At 44.2% G+C, this 18,897-nt stretch overlaps 1 protein-coding gene across 2 annotated transcripts in view; it reads left to right on the top strand.

The window, feature by feature from the left end:
- Positions 1-18,897, top strand: part of LOC111866711 (pancreas/duodenum homeobox protein 1) — a 482,718-nt gene that overhangs the window by 284,741 nt on the left and 179,080 nt on the right. For both annotated transcript variants that reach the window (XM_023855917.2, XM_023855916.2), the window contains one exon: positions 12,296-12,588. In XM_023855917.2, coding sequence (XP_023711685.1) covers positions 12,296-12,588 — 293 coding nt within the window. The remainder of the gene's footprint in view (positions 1-12,295; positions 12,589-18,897) is intronic.

Below are 18,897 nucleotides of genomic sequence, written 5' to 3'. Positions count from 1 at the left end.
GTTTATGCACGTAAAGCAAAGAAAACGTCGAATAAAGGACGTTGAGGATAAAGGAATAAAGAAAAATGTAAAGCTGTCCCTGTAAGAGGCCGTGGAGGCCCATGGAGTTGTGAGACGTCGAGGCTCCAACATTTTCTAGACGATCGTCTCAATGATTGCGGTGAGGTCAGCATTACGCACCGGCTGCCTTTACCCACAGAAAGATCCCTGGTACGCATTTCTGTTAGAGGCTGAGTCGACCCCATGGCCACGGTGCAGCTGGAAGGATTAGGTAAACTGAAAAAAAATCCTATGACCTCATCGGGAATCGAAGCCATTACCTTCCGGTTTGTAGCATAGTGCCGCATAGGATAAAGGAATAAATCCCGACCAAGTAATTAAATATGTTATTAATATTATTTTTGTCCGCATGTGTTGCTTTTAACTGGTCGATTAGTATCTTGTTCTTCGCATGTTTGTTGGCGCCATTGTTTCTTTGATGTGGATACAGAGTAGTGTTATTCTGCACGGAGTTGACCTTCACAAGGTTAATTTCGTTCAGATTAATAATCTTAATTTCTTGTCAGTTATTATTTAATAACCCTGCTATAAATACCAAGGGGGCACGCGGTAGCGTAGTTGGTTGAGGCACTATGCTACAAGCCGGGAGGTCGCGGGTTCAAGTCCTGATGAGGTAATTCAATTTTTTCTTCAATTGACCTATTCATTCCAGCCGCACTATTGCCCTGGGGTTGAATCAGCCACTAACAGAAATGAGTATCAGGAATTAATTAAATAATTTTCCTGGGGAGTAAAGCGCGGCCGGCGCGTAAGGCTGACAACCTTACCGCCATCTTTGAGCCGATTGTCTAGATAATGTGGGACCCTCAACGTCTCACAACCCTATGGGCTTTCACGGCCTGTTACAGGGATAGCTTTACTTTTTTACTATAAATACCGGAATTTTTCCTTTCCAACTTTACATGACAGCGTGGGGGATTACCGGAAATCCCCTGTTGGAATCTACCCGTTGGATGCATGTAATTATCGAAGAAGTAAACAATCACAACCCCCCGAAAAACACAACAAAATAACATTTTTGTACAAAGATAATTCTAACAAGACTCTCAAAACATTTTGCTTCAGTTCCTGCCAATAACTCGATGAAGGTACAGAAGATACAGCCGTCCCTGTACGCCATGAAGACGTATGGGTGAAGTGGAGGTGTAGCTATAGATTTAACCTCTGTGGTACGATGTGAGCGTACCCACAGGATATGGGGCTGGGTGGGCCCCAGGGCCGGTCTGGACGCTGTGGAGCGGAGATAATGTTCTCCTTTTCAGTTTAGTTGAAGACGCGAGGCTAGTGTCGGATGATAGGATAATTCATGAATGATGAATTGTATAGCATTAGGAAGGAAACGTTCGTGGTCTACTAGAGGTATTACCCCTACATTTACCTGGGTGTACTGAGGAAAACAACATAAATCCTCAATCAGGATAGTCTGTGTCCGGCCAGAATTCGAACCGAGCACCTCCCGAGTACTAGTCTTAGAGCGTTACCACTATACCGATCTGTTCGGTGAAAAGTCTCTTACCGGGAATCGAACCTCTATTGCCCGATTGTCTAGCCCATACACGATCACTATACTGACTTGTTAGAATTGAAGAATGTATGCCGGTCGACATGTTATAAATCCTTTATGTTGAATATAGCTCACTTTTGCAGTAAATGCCGTTTTGCCTCTCGGAGACGGTGTATAAAAAAAGTCACATTCGTTCGTCTGTAAGGCATAAATTCTCAATTCCAGGTGAACTTATCGACTTTATAATCGGCCATTGAGATGTCTAGAATGTAGTTGCGCGTCTCGGCCGTTTATACGAAGCCGAAAGGTGTGAGGAGAATCATTACCGCAGCGAACTCGCGGCCCATTGGAGCTTACAGCTGTTAACACATAATGAACCGCGGCCGCTGAACCAGGGGGAGGCACGCACCATTGCTGCATGCTCTGTGTGCACGTGGTGGTTGTTGTGTAGCACGCGCCTGCGCACGTATCGTAACTGTGGTTCTTATCTCAAGAATGGCCTTTCCTCAAACATAATAATAATAATTGGGGTTGTTTGAGAACGGTGTTGGGGGGAATATTTGGACCAACGAGAAATGAAGTGACAGGATGCTGGAGAAAACTGCATAATGAGGAGCTTCATAACTTGTACTCTTCGCCAAGTATAATTAGAATGATCAAGTCAAGGAGGGTGAGATGGGCAAGGAATGTAGCACGAATGGGGAGAAGATGAATGCGTATAGGATATTTATAGGAAAGTCCGAAGGAAAGAGACCACTAGGAAGACCAATACGTAGGTGGGTGAATAATATTAAAATGGTACTTAGAGAGATAGGATGGGGTGGTAGAGGCTGAATCGATCTTGCTCAGGATAGGGACCAATGGAGGGCTCTTGCGAACATGATAATGAACTTTCGGGTCCCGTAAAATTTTTGGAAGTTCTTGAGTAGCTACACAACTTGCGACTTCTCAAGAAGGGCTCAACTTCATGAAGTTAGTTAATAATAGTAATAAGCGCCGAACAGGTTGGTCCTGAGGTAACGCACCTGTCTTATTCGGGTAAAGGTCGGAACACCGGTTATTATGACTGGAGATTTCGTTGTTTTCCTTAGTCCTTCCAGGCAAATACTGGGACAGTACCTCGATTAAGCTACGACCACACCTTTCCAACTCGTCTTCATCAGTCATCCGTTATCCGAGGTTATAGCCCTGATACTCAGTGCGTCGTTAAATAGCCCACGAGGAATGATAATAATATCTCAGAAATCAGCTCCTTGGCTTCATCACGTTTTGTCCATGTTAATATCTGGTGTCACGTGACAATTAAAACCGAGCAGATTGGTATAGCGGTAATGTTAGGATCTAGGTTCGAATCCAGTCTTTTCAGGTAATTGTCGGGATAGTAGTCTGCCTCTATTAGGTCACGATCGCTTCCTTCCAAATTCCCTTAATTTCATCATTCATCAGTCATGGTGCCATCTCATCCTGTACAGTCCGAGATACCGAGAACCTCATAAAATTCAGTATTCCACACAGCAGGTTCCTTCTGTCTAGTATAACAACAGTCAGAGTAACCATGGTAACACGGTATTGTGGCGTATTTGCTCGAAGCAAGAATTGTGCAGCCAGAAGAAAAGTCTGTTGCTAGGGAACAGCATGGTAACAACACGTGACTCGGTGTTTTCTGTGCGCTCCGTGTAGAGGGAGAGAAGTGGCAGCTGAAGTAGGAGGTTGTCAGGTGGAAGTCAGCCCAGACCGGGCGCTTGCAGCTGAAGGAAGTGTCAGTGGAAGCCAACGGTCAGAATATGAGGTTGGCGTGAGATGGTCGCCAGCCTGCAAGGATGTGAGCCCCGAGCAGAGGAACGTCCGCCGTTGGAAGCCATTAACAAGCCACGTGACTGAGGACACTAGTCTGCCTGTGATCTGCGAAGTGTAGTCACGAGCTGTAAAAGTGTAACACGTTACAGTATGTTTTGAAAATTACACGAACGCCACTTTTGCGAGTTCAAGAACTGGAGACCTTAAATGTACCGGTAACTCTTTAAGTGACAAGCTGTTTGTTGTTCCCCCTGAAGTAATTAATTCAACGACAAAAATTGTTCCTGAGGTTGGGCTTTTTTCTTTGTTTGTACGAACATTCCTGCCAGTTCAAATTATATTTCGGACACTCGGTGTAGGAATTATGTGCATTTGCGTTTGTTATTGTGATGCACATGCCCATTGCTAGGCAACGACTCGGTAAACACGTTCCCGAAGTTACGCTCTCAACAAGAGGACATCCGTTGCTAGGTAACGGACCAATGAATACGCAATCTTGACAATGAAAGACGGTGTTTTCCGTGGGATCCGTGACGAGGTATGGTAAGCGTGCGCAGTAAGGAGTACAGAGGAGTACGAGGGAATACAATGGAGTAATGACGTTCAGCTCAGTTGGAAGTCAGAATATTTCCCGTGGAGTGTTAATTCAGAAGAAGATGATACTGCGTCAGATAGTGATTTGTGAACTGTTGTAACCGGTTGTATAAAGGTCCAATGAATTCCATCATCAAATTAAAAATCCGTCTTATTAGTCACGAAAACCCCGGATTCATGACATATATTTCGTGATTGCATCCAGTTTTCACGTGCTGCAAGTTATCAAAATTGCAGAAAGATAAATTCTAATTTAAAAATGGATAACACGTGACATGGTACGGTAAGAACATTTAAAAAAAAAAGGCAGTTAATTAAAATCACACCTTGGAGTCTCTGCAACGAAAAGATGCTGAAATGCGCCTGTTAGCTTTGTCATGTCTGTTTTTCCTCATGTACCCGCTCGATTGTAACTGAACGATCTTCATAAAAATTGCTACTGGGAAATTATACTTCGTGGCCTGTAGTCCGCAATCGAACTATACCGACCGAGTGCCCGCCGCTTGTAGGCAAAGTTAGTGCCAAATTTAGCGGATAGAGGGTGTCGCATGGTCGGCGCAACGNACTGATCCCCCCCCCCCCGCCTTTAATGTAGGTTTTCTAAATCAGGGAAAATTGTACTAATATTTTTTACTTTTATTTTTGTTGTTTGTATCCTGTTGCCTGAATTGCAACTAACAAGATGTGAAGGCAATTCAGCCGTCAACGCAACAAACGTTTTTATTGATAACGACAAAATTATTTTAAGTAGTTTTAATTTTTAATGGAAACTTGTATATTAATGTAAATAAATTGGAATGTAATTCAATAATAAGAATTGTACATAGGATATAGATGTACATCATCAGGTGTCTGTTTTACTCCACATATTACGTATGTAAACCAGGAATAAGGTTCATACACCGCAAGTGCAATGTTAGTATACATTATAAGAGCATGCAGTACAAGTCAGTGATTAGTAGTGTATCTGAAGAAAACCTGAAGATGATCCTTTAAGAGTTGAAACTTGTAATGTTGATTTTAAATCAATCAATAGAAACGTTCATTGTGTCGACGGCTGAATTGCCTGAACGTCTTGTCAGATGTCCTAATATTTGTCGATCCATTGCAGTTTCGGGTAATATTGGACGAGAATAACGGAACACTTTACATGGATATGTGCTTGAGTTTCTGCGCCTATCTCGAACGTATCATGTTAAACGTTTGTCGGGGCGAAAAATTCTTCGAAGAGAACATAAATTTTATGTCCAGTAAACTTTTTCTTTAAATTTTAGGGGTTTAAATATAATTAAAGCCGGTCACGGTAACCGAGCGGTCTAAGGCATGCACTGTCTTCGCTCGCTCGGAAACCGAGATCGTGGGTTCGAATCCCACTCAGGGCATGGATGTATGTGTGCGTTTTTCTGTGTTTGTCTACAGGTAGAGGCCTTGCGACGAGCTGATCACTCGCCCAAGGAGTCCTACCGTATGTGTAAGATCTAGCAAACCGAAGTGAAACGGAGAGTTTTATGGAGGTAGGCCTAGGCCCAAATTGGGGCTGTAGCGCGAAAGAAAAAAAATATATAATTAAAATTTAGTGAAGGATTTGTTACTAAGTGCGTACATTTCCTAACATTTTGTTTTTGGAACGTGAGCATTTCATTTCCTATGTGAGTGTCGCTTTAGGCTGGATGTGACCCAGCCATCCACTCTGTTAAGCCGCTCCCCGGCCAGGCTCATCTTTCGCCTAGCAAATTTGTCACAAAAGATTTAGTTTGCGTCTCTGCTCTCCATAGTCTCCTCCTAGCGGCTATTACTGCGGGGAGTTATTGCCATGGTAACGCAGAGAGGAGGGATGCAACAGAAGAATGGCGGGAGCTTAGGAGCGGATATGAAGTAAGACGAAGAAGTAGGAAGGGGGAGGGAGAAAAAACGACTCCTAGTTGTTCTCCTGCGTTTCTTATTTTAATGGAGAAATAAGAAAGAAAAAATGTTGAAACGGAAAAGAGAGTTCATTTGTAATTTTAAAGAAAAGGGGGAAAAAATCAGGAAAGAAACTTTTAAAGCATTAAATTGGGTTTTTACTAGGTGGGGCGTCATTAATGTTATTCTGCTGAGTGTTGCGAAGTTGTATTTCTCTCTTGAGCTTCTGGACTTGCAGTTCGACTTATGTAACACGGCGTTACAAGCCGAGAGGGCAAATTGATTTTCTTGCTCTGCAAATTGAAACGTTTTCACACTGTCGTTGCTGACACTGATTATCTAAAGGCTATGATTATTCAGAAATCGAACTGTTACCACTGACTTTGAGTGTCATTAAGTCAGAATATTTCCGTCTTTTCACTGGCGTATGTCGATGCGTTATGCGAAAGCCAGCCTGGCTATAGGAGTGAGCCACAGTTAACCGGTAACACGACTGGTATCGTGTGCACACGTGTGCCAGGAAAGTACCCATGAAACTGATTCAGTAGTACCATTAGTGTATGTATGACTTAACTAACCCCATGGAGCTGATTTCTTCTTGAGAAGTCACTAGTCGCTCAGCTAGTCAAGAATTTCCTAGCGCTTTATGGAACCTGAAGGTTCATTCCCGTGTTCACAAGAGCCCGCCACTGGTCCTTATCCTGAGCCAGATGAATCCAGTCCATAACACCCCATCCGCTTTCTCCAGGGTGCAGTTGTCCTACCACTTACGTATAATTCTGCCTAGTGGCCCGTTTCCTTCTGGCCTTCCCACAGAAAATCCTGCATGCATACCTCCACCTTCCCATTCGTTCTGCATGTCCTCTCCATCTCATGTTTGAGTGGACTCTTCTAATTATTGTATATTTGGCGAATAGTAGAAGTTATGGAACTCCTCGTTGTACATATTTTCTCAGCCTCCTGTTCTTGGATCCTAATAGTCTCCGCGTTCTCGGACACGCTAAGACTATGTCTGTATGTAATATGGACGCTGACAGTAGCCCACACGCTGTAGCGTCATGCGTTTAGGGAACAGTAAACTACAGTAGATGCGGGAGGGAGGGGTCGTGGGCCAATTTGAGGCACTATTTCTGTATTTACCTGGAGGGACTGAGGAAAATTACCAAAGGTCTCAGGCTAGCCTGTCGTAAGGCTGAGGTTTGAGCCAGGAACCTCTGAATACAAAGTAGGAGTACTTTTCTTTCAAACTTTAACGTTTACGTAATGACAGTTCAGTTAATAGTCGTTTGTGTTTTGCAAGGGAAGAAATTTAGTTTGAAAAAGGAAACCGGATATGAGATTCGGCACGTGGAATGTAAGACGTCTATATAATGCAGGTTCGCTAATGACAGTGGAAAAAAGAAATAGGAAGACCTAGACCTAGACGGGATAGAATGGGGCGATATGGGCCGGATTGTTCTGACTGAGGATAGAAACCAGTGGAGGGCTCTTGTGAATACGGTAATAAACTTTCTGCTTACATAAAATGCTGGGGCGTTCTTGAGCGCTGAGCGACTGGCGGCTTCTCAAGGGGGCCTCAGCTCCACGGGGTTAGAGAGGCAGACGATTCCATTTCTTTGTGCTCCTCTGTTTCAGTGCCTTCTAAGTGAGGCTAGTTGCAATGACACTTTAAAGCCTTAAACTTTTTAGTCATTGACTCGGGACTTAATGACACTTTAATGATCTTAATTAGCGAGAGGTATGCAAATTTGATGCAGGTCGGTAGACGTTGCTTCGTGTATTCGCATCTGATATTCTTTTCGTTTGTTGCGTAACAATGGTTGCAAGATGGCCGGCCATGGCCTGCTTACTAATTAGCAGCAATGCGAAGGCATTGTTTTCCTGGCCACGCTACGATATGATTACTCGTAACAAAGGACTCGCACAACTGATTCCCGCTGTTGCGTTCTTGGATTAACCTTTGTATATGTCATATAATGGAAACAATATAGGAATGTTTAATTAGTATTCATATTGTTAATGTATATAAAATGGAAGAGAATGGACGGTGCTTGCTGTTAAATCTGAGACGAGCGAACGTACCTAAATAGGGCAGATAGTTTGTTTTGTTCCGTTATGCGTAAAACGAAGTATAATACTTTTGTATAAAATCTATGTTGTATTCTGTGGAACGGCAAACGATTGTTTGAAGCCTTTAAAGGATAGTGGTAAGGATATGTACCACTTGCTGTAACATTAAAAGTACTCCACATTTCGCCCACAGAGTGTCTTCATGTGTTTTTATAAAAAGGTAAAGCAATCCCTGTAACAGGCCGTGAAGGCCTATAGGGTTGTGAGACGTCGAGGCTCCCACATTTTCTACACAGTCGGCTCACAGATTGTGAGGTTGTCAGACTTACGCGCCGGCCTCTATTTACCCCAGCCCCCTAAGGAAGATTCGTTGTACTCGTTTCTTTTAGAGGCTGAGTCGACCCCTGGGCCATAGTGCGGCAGGAAGGATTAGATAAATTGAAAAAATTCACCTCATCAGGACTCGACCCCGCGACCTGCTAGCTTGTAGTATAGTACCTCAACCAATTACGGTACCACGTGTCTCCTGTGTGTTCCATGTGGTTCTCACAATAAACAGCGATTATTTCCCTAAACAGCATTAACCAGTTGGGCTTTGTAGCGGAGACGTAATGTGTTTCCTGTGAGGTACGAACTGAACTTATTTGTCTAATTTATATGAACTTGATATTTCGTTGGCCACAAATCATTCAGAAGTTGCTTGGATTGTCCGCCACCTCAAATCACGCAAAGCACCAGGGCCTGACGGGATACAGAATATAATACTTCAGCATCTGCCGCGGTTTGTTTTCAAATTTATTGCAAAACTGTTTAATAGATCACTTGCCCTAAATTATTTTCCTACACAATGGAAAGAGGCAAAAATTATTATGCTTCCGAAACCAGGCAAAGACCATACGTCCCCACTAAATTATAGACCAATAAGCCTTCTAAATTCTTTAGGTAAACTTTTAGAGAAAATCATTCTAAAAAGACTAAACTTCGAACTTAGGAAGCTGCAAGCTATCAGAAATGACCAATACGGTTTTAAAAGAGGTCACTCCACAACACATGCGTTGTTAAGGAATGTGGAGCGCATTACGCACGGTTTCAACAATAACAAAGCTACAGTAACGTTATTCCTGGATATTGAACGAGCATTCGACAAGGTCTGGAACACCGGGTTGATTGCTAAACTCATTTCGGCCAAAATTCCACCTCACTTCATTCATATAATACATAACTACCTCCAGAATCGATTCTTTTTTGTAATGCACAAAAACTATTATTCAAACCTACGCCCCATTCAGGCCGGAGTGCCTCAGGGCAGCTTACTTGGACCCACACTCTTCAATATTTATATTAATGACATTCCTTCAATTGAAAATGACTCCAACATAGCCATATCGGTCTATGCTGATGACACGAATATTAGTGTTCGGTCAGGCAGCATAGATATAGCAGTCAGAAAGTTAAACTCTGCCATACGCCTCTTAGAACCATGGTTCCGGAAGTGGAGAATACATATTAATGCAAAAAAGTGCACAATTACACTCTTTTCTAAACGACTGCGACATCAGGGCTGCAGTAAGCATCAAGTAAAGATTTTTAACAAAACCATATCTTGGACTAAGGAAACGAAGTATCTTGGTGTTACACTTGACTCAAAATTAACCTACCGTACCCACATATCCTGTATTTTGCGCAAAGCTAATTACAGACTCAGACAACTGTATCCTATATTAAATAAATCCTCCACAATTGACATTAATTTAGCGTTGGTAATTTATAAATCACTCCTCCGTTCCATATTGTCATATGCCTCCCCCGCGTGGGGCTATGCTGCCAACACTCACATAAATAAATTACAGACATTTCAAAATAAAGTCCTCAGGATAATAACAAAATTGCCGAGGGTAACACCAATTACAACCTTACATGAACAGACGGGAATGTCATCAATAAAAAGTCATTTCAAGAGGTTAGCGAGGACATTGTACCAGAAATCGGTAACCAGCGAAAACAGTCAGATTCAGGCACTAGGACACTACGATCCCACTGGTGATAAACATCTGCGTCCCTTATCCCTGCTTGCAAGATAATCAGCTTTAAGATCTCTTTACAGGTAACCGGATGATTGCAACTCCCTAAATGCCCAGTACGCCCGCGGCCACATCGACCAATCACCACACCTATGCTGGACAAGAAAAGTAGATGTGATTAAAAAAAAAAAAATTTTAATTATAAAATCTTGTCATTGGACGAGCAACAACCCTTTGCCCCTTCACAACAGTGATTTAAATTTATCAACTTGAACAGTTAAAACCCTTTACAAATGTGATACACAAATGTTTGCTGCTCATCCAAAGTATGCAAAAAAAAAAAATGTAGAAAAACAAATGTAAACTTTTGAAATAAAGGAACAGGACACACAGGGTCTAATGTTAGGGTTCGCGTATTTAAGCCGGACTGCTGGCTAGAAGTCAGTTTGTATCCGGAAGGTCCTGAGACCGGCCAGCTCGACCAAGGTTTTCCGTGGTTTTCCTCGGTACTAGAGCAAATGCTGAGTTGGTACCCAATTCCACGTTGCACTGCATGCCTCACATGCAGCCCTCCCATTGTTAACATCAAAATTTCGCCTTAATATAGCCCTCCCAACGTTAGCAAAAACAAACAAACAAAAATCAGATTATATGCTCTATCTTTACCAGAAGGACAAGCGGGCACTGCCTGGGAACCTTCAAAATCTGAGATATAGTTTCTTCCCCCCCCCCCCCCCAATGTAGTGTCTCTCACTACGACCACCACTTCTTCTTCTCTCTCTCTCTTGATATTTCGATGGTTTGGGCGAGTAAGACATTAAAATACGGTCATGAGTCTCGCGAGACTCGGAACCAAGAATGGCTGTGTTGTAGAAGGCCAGCAGCAGTTTTCCCGACTAGAATGAACTTGATTAATACATTGTTCCCGCAATTCTGTAAGACCTTTACGCCGTCTGTACCGGTCAGCGCAATATTGAGAGAATGCCGGGGCACACCCCAAGGTGGTGATTCCCCATGGAACTGAACAAACACTGTAGAGTCGGGAAGTGCTAATTGTGTCAGCACTCATTACATTAGAGAGGAGGTGACGTTCGGTTCCTGACCTGCCACCCTCTACACGGTTTGCCTATCGAAAGGGGGCAAATGTGGACGATACCGTAGCACTGTACCAATTATCCAGACTGCGTGTAAATTTACAGTCGACACTAATCGATTACAGTCTGTGTACTCTGCGACTAATCGATACTGCTCGCTAATAGAGCCTTAAACAAGTGCTTGTGGAGTGCGGGGACAACGGAGGACATGAAATATGAATGATGCTAAGTAGAGGATAGGTTTGTGTGAATGGGAATGAAAGTGGGAAGGTGTGTGGGAAGCAAACTTTTCGCAGTGGTGTGTGGGTTCACTGTTGGCCTCCCCTCCTCTACCCAAGTACGAACTGTACAGTAAGCTAGTAAGATCGGCCATGCTGCCAGAAATATTGCTGATGCATTATGACGCAATTGTCGGTGGTTCCGGTGCACTCTGAATAGCAAAGCACAGGTGCCACAGTGGTTAGCATATCGACCGCTGACAGTAATGTAGGCTAAATATAGGCTTAATGGCTCTCAACGTGACGGAGTGTCGGCAACGGCGAAAGCGTCTTGGGAAGCTGATAATGCCCATTGCAACTTCAGTACCGGTTAGTAAGGTTTAGTCTTACGGCCGGAGTTACTAATCTTCACCATATATTATTAGAATGATCAAATCAATGGGGGGCGGGACATGTAGCACGCATACGGGAAATGAAAAATATCAGTAAGACACAAAGGAAGAGAATCCCTGCGTACATAACCGTATATGATAAAAAGTGTAAAGTTATCCCTGTCCTTAATTAATTAAGCACCACGTCTTGAAGACGCATGGGGAGTGGAGGTATAGCTCCACAGTTTTTATTCTCGGCACTAGATGAAAGTGAATGGTCAGATAATGCCTCAGCCGCTTTACCCCCCCCCCCTGGGGAAAAGCTCCCGACGCCTGGGTGAGCACCAGAACCGGTCTGGACGCTGTGGAATAGAGAAAAATCTCTTGCCCCTGCCGGGAATCGAACCCGACCGTCCAGCCCGTAGCCCATCTATATACCGATTGAAATATCGCGTCTGAGGGAAGGTAATACTAAAATGAATTTTAAATGTAGTCTGAGAGTAGTGGAATGGATTCAGGGGTCTCAGATTAGGGACCAGTGGCAAGATTGTGAACCATCGAGTACCGTAAAATGTGTGCTGTTTCTTGGAAGACTGAATGACTGTTATCTTAGTAAGGAGAACCCTGCTACTCGGTTAATTAAGGCGAATTGTTTTCTCCACAGATGGAACGCCTGTGTCGAAGCCCCCGGCGAAACGCAAGAAGGAACCCACAACACCAAAGCAACAGCCCCCACAGCAGAACACGACGTCCCCCAGCATTGTGTCTGATACACAAAGTGGCGCTCTCAGTGACGGGGGTCACGGCTCTGACGGCGAGCGCAAGCGGAAGAAGGCGCGGACCACGTTCACCGGCCGCCAGATCTTCGAGCTAGAGAAGCAGTTCGAGCTGAAGAAGTACCTATCGTCATCGGAGCGGGCGGAGATGGCGAAACTGCTCAACGTCACCGAGACGCAGGTACGGCCCCGCTTTTTGTTACTTTAACAGCAAAGCTCTGCGTTCTGAGCACACAATGTGTTCATGTGTTTTCGTATGGTTCTCACAACAAACAGCGATTATTTCTCTAAACAACATTAACCGGTTGGGCTTTGTAGGGGAGACGTAGTGTTTTTCCTGTGAGATACGAACTGGATTTATATATACTGCATTCTGCCCACACAGTGTGTTTATGTGTTCCGTATGGTTATCTTAATAAACGGCGATTATTTCCCTAAACAACATTAACCGGTTGGGCTTTGTAGCGGAGACGTAATGTGTTTCCTGTGAGGTACGAATTGAATTTATATATACTGCATTGTGCCCACATAGTGTATTTGTCTGGTCTGTATGATTCTCACAATAAACAGCGATTATTTCCTTAAACAGCATTAACCGGTTGGGCTTTGTTATGGAGACGTAATATGTTTCCTGTGAGGTAATTAATTAAGCTGAGGGACAACTACCTTTTACCCAGGAATATGTCAATTTAGTGCTGCCTTGGGGCCGAAATTTGAGAATGTATTTCCTGTAGCGAAGTCATTTTTTATTTTAAAGCCTCAGGTAAAAACATTACGAAAAGGTTATATTTTCTTAAATATGCATCTTCAAAGTTTTGAAAACAAGTATCTCTTTTAAATGATTTTCAAATATACTGTATCAAATACGTCTTCTAGGGTTCGTCGTTGTGACATGGTTATGTGCGTCGTTGGCGACATCATTGCATGAGAGGAACCAGTAAAGGCTCCATACCGGACGTCTGTTTCAGTCTGTAAGGTTGCCTGCTTAATGCGTGGTGCAGCGGCCTCCGTAGTCTAGAGGTAACGTTCCCACCTCATGACTCGTAGTACGCGGGTTCAAATACCCGGCGGAGGTCGTCGAATTTTTAAGGGCGGAAAAAATTCAGGAAACAAGTCCTCCGGGAGGGACTTTAAGCCTTGGGTCCCGTGTCGTAGCTTTACGGCACGTAAAAGAACCTCATATCTCCAAAGGAGGTCACTGAGCCAAATTCCGGACGTTTCCCGCCCAACAGCAGTCTCTAATACCTCTAGTAGATGGGGGAAGCATTATAGATACCTCTCAGCTAGTAGAGCCGGTCTCGCTGGCTGGGCGGGACTGATGGTAAGCACCAGTACCGGTAGGATATAGAGACTGGTAGAATATCATAGAGGGAAGCACAATGGACCAATACAGGCCTAAGTGCATGGGGAAACCCACCCTCTCCAATAACTAATTAACTAATGCGTGGTGCACACTTAAGAGATGTTTCAGGCAAGCGTAGTGGAGCTGTATTTATTGTAAAGCAATGAGAAGGAAGGTGCAAAGTAAGGTAAATTTGTCCCTATGCTTAACTAATTAAGCACTAGGCCATGAAGGCGTATAGGGGAGTGGATATATAAATCCACATTTTCTTAACCTCGGCAGTAGCTGGAAGTGAGTGGTCAGCTTCAAGCGCCCGACGCTTTACTTCCGAGGAAAGAGCCCCCCATACCCATTGGAGAGGAGGCCGGTTGCCCCCCAGATCCGGTCTGGACGACATGGAGAAGAGAAAATTCTTCACCCTACCGGGACTCGAACTCTGACCCCTCGATCGTCCAGCCCATAGCTAGTTGCTATACCGACAACGCTATCCCGTCTCCGTAGGTGCAAGGTATTCAGTTTAAATGAAATTGAAGAAATGGACAATTATCGTCCCTGTATCACGTGATACCCAGCAGACTGAATTCGTTTATCCCTGGCTTGTACTTAGTTATGTCTGTTGATTAATATTAAAATGAATCCAAAATGAATAGAGTGTGAAGGTGTGGATTGGGTTCCTCTGGCACAGGATATTGTCCAGAGTCCTTTTGTGAACACGGAAAGTGTGAAGTCTTGAGAAGACGCCACTTCTGCAGCTGCTCAAGAACTTCCCAATGTTTTATGGAACCCGAAGGTTCACTACCGTGTTCACAAGAGCCAGCCAGTGGTCCCTATCCTGAGCCAGATCGATTCAGTCCGTACCATCCCATCCTATACCTCTAAGATCCATTTTAATATTATCCACCAACCTATGTTTTGGTGTTCCTAGTGATCTCTTTCCTTCCCACCAATATTATACTATATGTATTGGTCTTCTCCCCCTCGTGCTATATGTCCTGCCCATCTCATCCTCATTGACTTTCTCATTCTAATTATACTCGGAGAAGGGTACAAGTTATGAAGCTCCTCATTATGCAAGGCTACAAGGTTAGATATCTGAGAAGTCGGGATTCGATTCCCAGCAGTCCCGTTCATACTGGATGTAAGGTTCACCCAGTACCCTATCAGTGGACGCTCTGTCCCCGAGAGTAAAGCGACCGGGGCGTGAAGCTCACCACTAACTTCCATCTAGCGCCAACGTTAGGAATGATAGTCATACCTCCACTCCACCATACGTCTTCATAGAGTGTGGCTTTATTAAACACAGGGACACTGTGAGTTAGACAAATACCGTGTGAGCGTGTGAATTGGATTCGTCTGGCTTAGCGGTTGGCTGTTGTGAACCTTATCAGTAGTGATCGCTACTGGGCCGACCAATCCATTGCTGTCGGTATGGGCCTGTACGAGTATATAATTCAGTAATTCATAAAATTGTGTTAACCGCTGCTGGGTTACCGCTTCTTGCACGTAAAGCACTTCGCCCGCCACGGGAGGGCGTCTACCATTGCAACATTGCGTGGGCTTCCTTGGCTCGGCTCTGGAACAAAGGCAGCCCCTTGTAGAGATAGAGTAACCCCCCTCCCACCCTCTTAACGACTCGGCAGACAGGGCTGAGCTTCACTCCCCCCCCCCAGCACCCCCATCACAAGCCGCTAATGGGCTCCGAAAAGTTTTTAAAGGTTAGGTTAGGCAACAAGGAGAAGGAGGCATCTGAGCTGGTTCTGGCGAAGTCACGGACTGTGGTACAGGCGTGGCCAAAGTGTATGCATCACTGTAATTGGATGATTCCAGGATTCTTGGGTACTCTTTCACAGGCGTTGAGGACAATTACGGCTTTAACAATAGGATTAGGCGGCTTTATATTGATGTGGGTAGAGCAGGTTCCCAAAGAAAACTGCTCATTAGCTATGTGAACTCTACCCACGCCTTCCATGCCCATAAATGTTGCTATCTTTCTTGTACAGGAATTACACGTAAAACTTGGATTTAGAATTCTCACATCGGTGTCTGCCTGTCTGAATTGTAATGCCATATGGTCCACTTCCTCCTGGTTTCTTGCTTGGCTTACTTGGCAGTATCTTCTTCCGAAACGTCGGGCGTTGTTCTGAATGACACGTGTTTAGAACCCCAAAGTTGCTCCTCTCATCTCTCTCCGGTGTCTTAGCCGTTCGGTTTATATTTACGAGGGTAGACCGAACTGATTACTGAGCGGTCAGGTCCTGGGTTCGTATTCGGGAGGTGCTCGGTTCGAATTTCGGCCGGGGCACTTGCTGTTATGACTGAAAATTTTCATGATTTTGCTCAGTCCTTCCTATGAGATGCCTAGTTAAGGTGAAGGTGCTTAATAAGTAAGGCCATCTCATAAAGAGGCAGGGTGAATGGAGGTCTAGTTCCACTTCCCTAGATGCAGCTTAGTCGTCTCCATCATGCAAAGCCTGGTTTATCTCTAATCCCACTGGATAGGCAGTGCCAACAATTAAGCCACTGCCACTTCCTTCCAGATCCTTTCCAATCGTCATTCATCCTGCCTTCGATGCTATGTCGTCCTGCTACAGACAGTCTATAAATAACCTCCACCCCACGCGATGGAGTGTGTTCTAGGTTCAGTGTTCGGACATTCCGTGTAAATGTTCCGGTTGTTTGCTTTGATTGCCTCTTTCACAACAGGTCACATCTGCAGATTCTGTTTCTTTGAGATTAATATTGCCCTCCCGTCTGCGTCAGTGTCGATATCGGTGGGAAAACAAGAAGGAAAGAGACCACTAGGAAGACCAGGACGTAAGGGGATGGATAATATTAAAATGAATCTTAGAAGCGCTGGGGTGGTATGGACTGGATGGATCTGGCTGAGGATAGGGGCCAGTTGAGGGCTCTTATGAACACGGTAATGAACTTTAGGGTTCCAGAAAATATTGAGAAGTTCTTGAGTAGAGGCACAATTGTCGGCTCCTCAAGAAGGGCTCAGATACATGAAGTTACTTCTACATCTGGTTCTTCCTAGTGGTCTCTTGTTGTCCGGGGTTCTTAACGAAAATTCGTATGCCCTTCTCGTCCTTGTTCTGATCATTCTAATAATATTTGGTGAAGACTGCAAGGGTGTGAAGTTACGTATTGTGCAGCTTTGCGAGTCTGCTGTTACTTCAGGCCAGAGCACCCTGTTCTCTAACTCCCCTAATCTTCTGAGAGTGGAGGGGTTCTGTCCAGTAGTTGGCTGTCATCTTGAGGTGACGCAGACCTGTACATTGATTTGCCAGCAGAGACTTCTAATGAGCAGTAATAGGAACAAACTGGCATTTGGAAGTTGAATTTTCTGCTTTACTGTGAACATATCTCTTTTGAAGCGTTTCGTATTGGGGAAGATGGACGACAGAAGAGTATTCTCCGCATTAATCTCTTGAGAGTTTCACAGTATCGAGCTCCATTAACTTGCATATCCTGTGGGAGATTATGTCAGCGAGTAAACACTGTGTTGTGGGGGCACGCGGTAGCATAGTTGGTTGAGGTCACTGGATTTTTAATTTACCTAATCCTTCCAGACGCACTATGCCCCTGTGTTCGAGTCAGCCTCTAACAGAAATGAGTACCAGAAATCCTGGTGGGTAAAGGGCGGCCGGTTGCGGGAACCAAACAGGGAACACACAACACGAGACACGATATACACTGAGAGTAAGAGGAACGACTCCCATAGTGGTGGAACTATGCGTGGTGTTAGAATTGGGACAGATAAGATAAATAATCTTAACAAGTTTTTAGTATATAAATATTTATTATAATTGACGAACATTTTTAAATATTTTTTAAATTTTACAATGACATAATAGCAAGCAATGAAATAGATTAACGTAAATGGAGCACCTGATGATGGCACTATAGTGCCGAAACATGTTGTGAAATAACAAGTGAAATTGAGTGTACTAAAAGACGGACACTGGATGATACTTTATTTATTTTCATCAGCACTACTCACATCATTAAATTTTCCATTTATTTTTGTCTTTTAGGGCTACCATTTGCTTCACTAATTCTGGATAAGCGCTTAATGCGGATTACCTCTCTCTCAGCTACTCCGGATTAGCGATGGTTTACTGTACAATGATTTTAGTGTTGAAGAAGATGGTACACAAGTTATCACTGTACTTTTTGTTTATGACTCCAGCGGCACCAGCTCAGACCGTAGTCCTATGGCGTCGAATAGTATAATAATTAGAGAATATGCAGGATCTGGAAGGACGAGTTCTAGGGCTGCTTGAAGGTACTGCGCCGGCATCGTCTTGAATCGAATGAGGAATTTGACGAAGCACCCGTGCTAGTAAAGTAGATTCGAACGAGGCTTATCCTGAATATAAATCAACCGTTGTTACCACCTGAGCTAACTTTCTCCGTCTCAGTGCTTGTATGAGTAACCGTAAGTGTTAAAGCGTTGTAGAGAGAATGTGTGTAGGGGGGGGAGGCTTGTGCCAACCATTTGGCTAATTTCGTCCGACAGAATAGGACGAAGATGTTGAAGCAAAGAAGAGAAGAGGCAGCTGGCCCGCTGCGAGGCAGTGGGAATGTCTGCTCTTTCTTGCACTAATCCTCCTGAGGTACAAAGTGGTGTAACGCATCCAGCTCTAATGCACAGGAAATGATCATTAGTCGCTAAACTGATTGGATGTTTTAGCCCCTTCTAGCAGCAGTTGGGGGACCCGTTCACGGTAACATTCACTTCGCCGGCTACTTACGGCAGATGTTGGTATGTCACTTCATCCGTTGTCCATGCTTTAGAAGTGTAACGTACTTACGCCTGTATATTTGCTCTCTCAGTTTCTGGTTTCCGTGCAAACTCTATGCACCGATCACAGTGGCCGTGCGGTCTAAGGCGTGAACTGACTTCTCCCGCTGGGATCGTGGGTTCGAATCCCACTCGAGGCATGGATGTCTCTGTTGTGTGCGTTTATTCTGTGTGTAGGTAGAGGCCTTCAGACGGGCTGATCCTCTGTCCAAGGAGTGCTACCGACTGAACAGCGGCCGAGTTCCAACAAAGGGCTGTAGAGTCATAATAATAATAATAATAATAATAATAATAATAATAATAATGGAAACTATACGCAAAACTGACCCCCAGTTACGACG

Source organism: Cryptotermes secundus, unplaced genomic scaffold, assembly GCF_002891405.2.
Source record: "Cryptotermes secundus unplaced genomic scaffold, Csec_1.0 scaffold66, whole genome shotgun sequence".
In the NCBI taxonomy this organism is placed as follows: Eukaryota; Metazoa; Arthropoda; class Insecta; order Blattodea; family Kalotermitidae; genus Cryptotermes; species Cryptotermes secundus.
The sequence above is the reverse complement of the archived record's forward strand: the minus strand, read 5'-3'. Positions and strand labels throughout refer to the sequence as shown.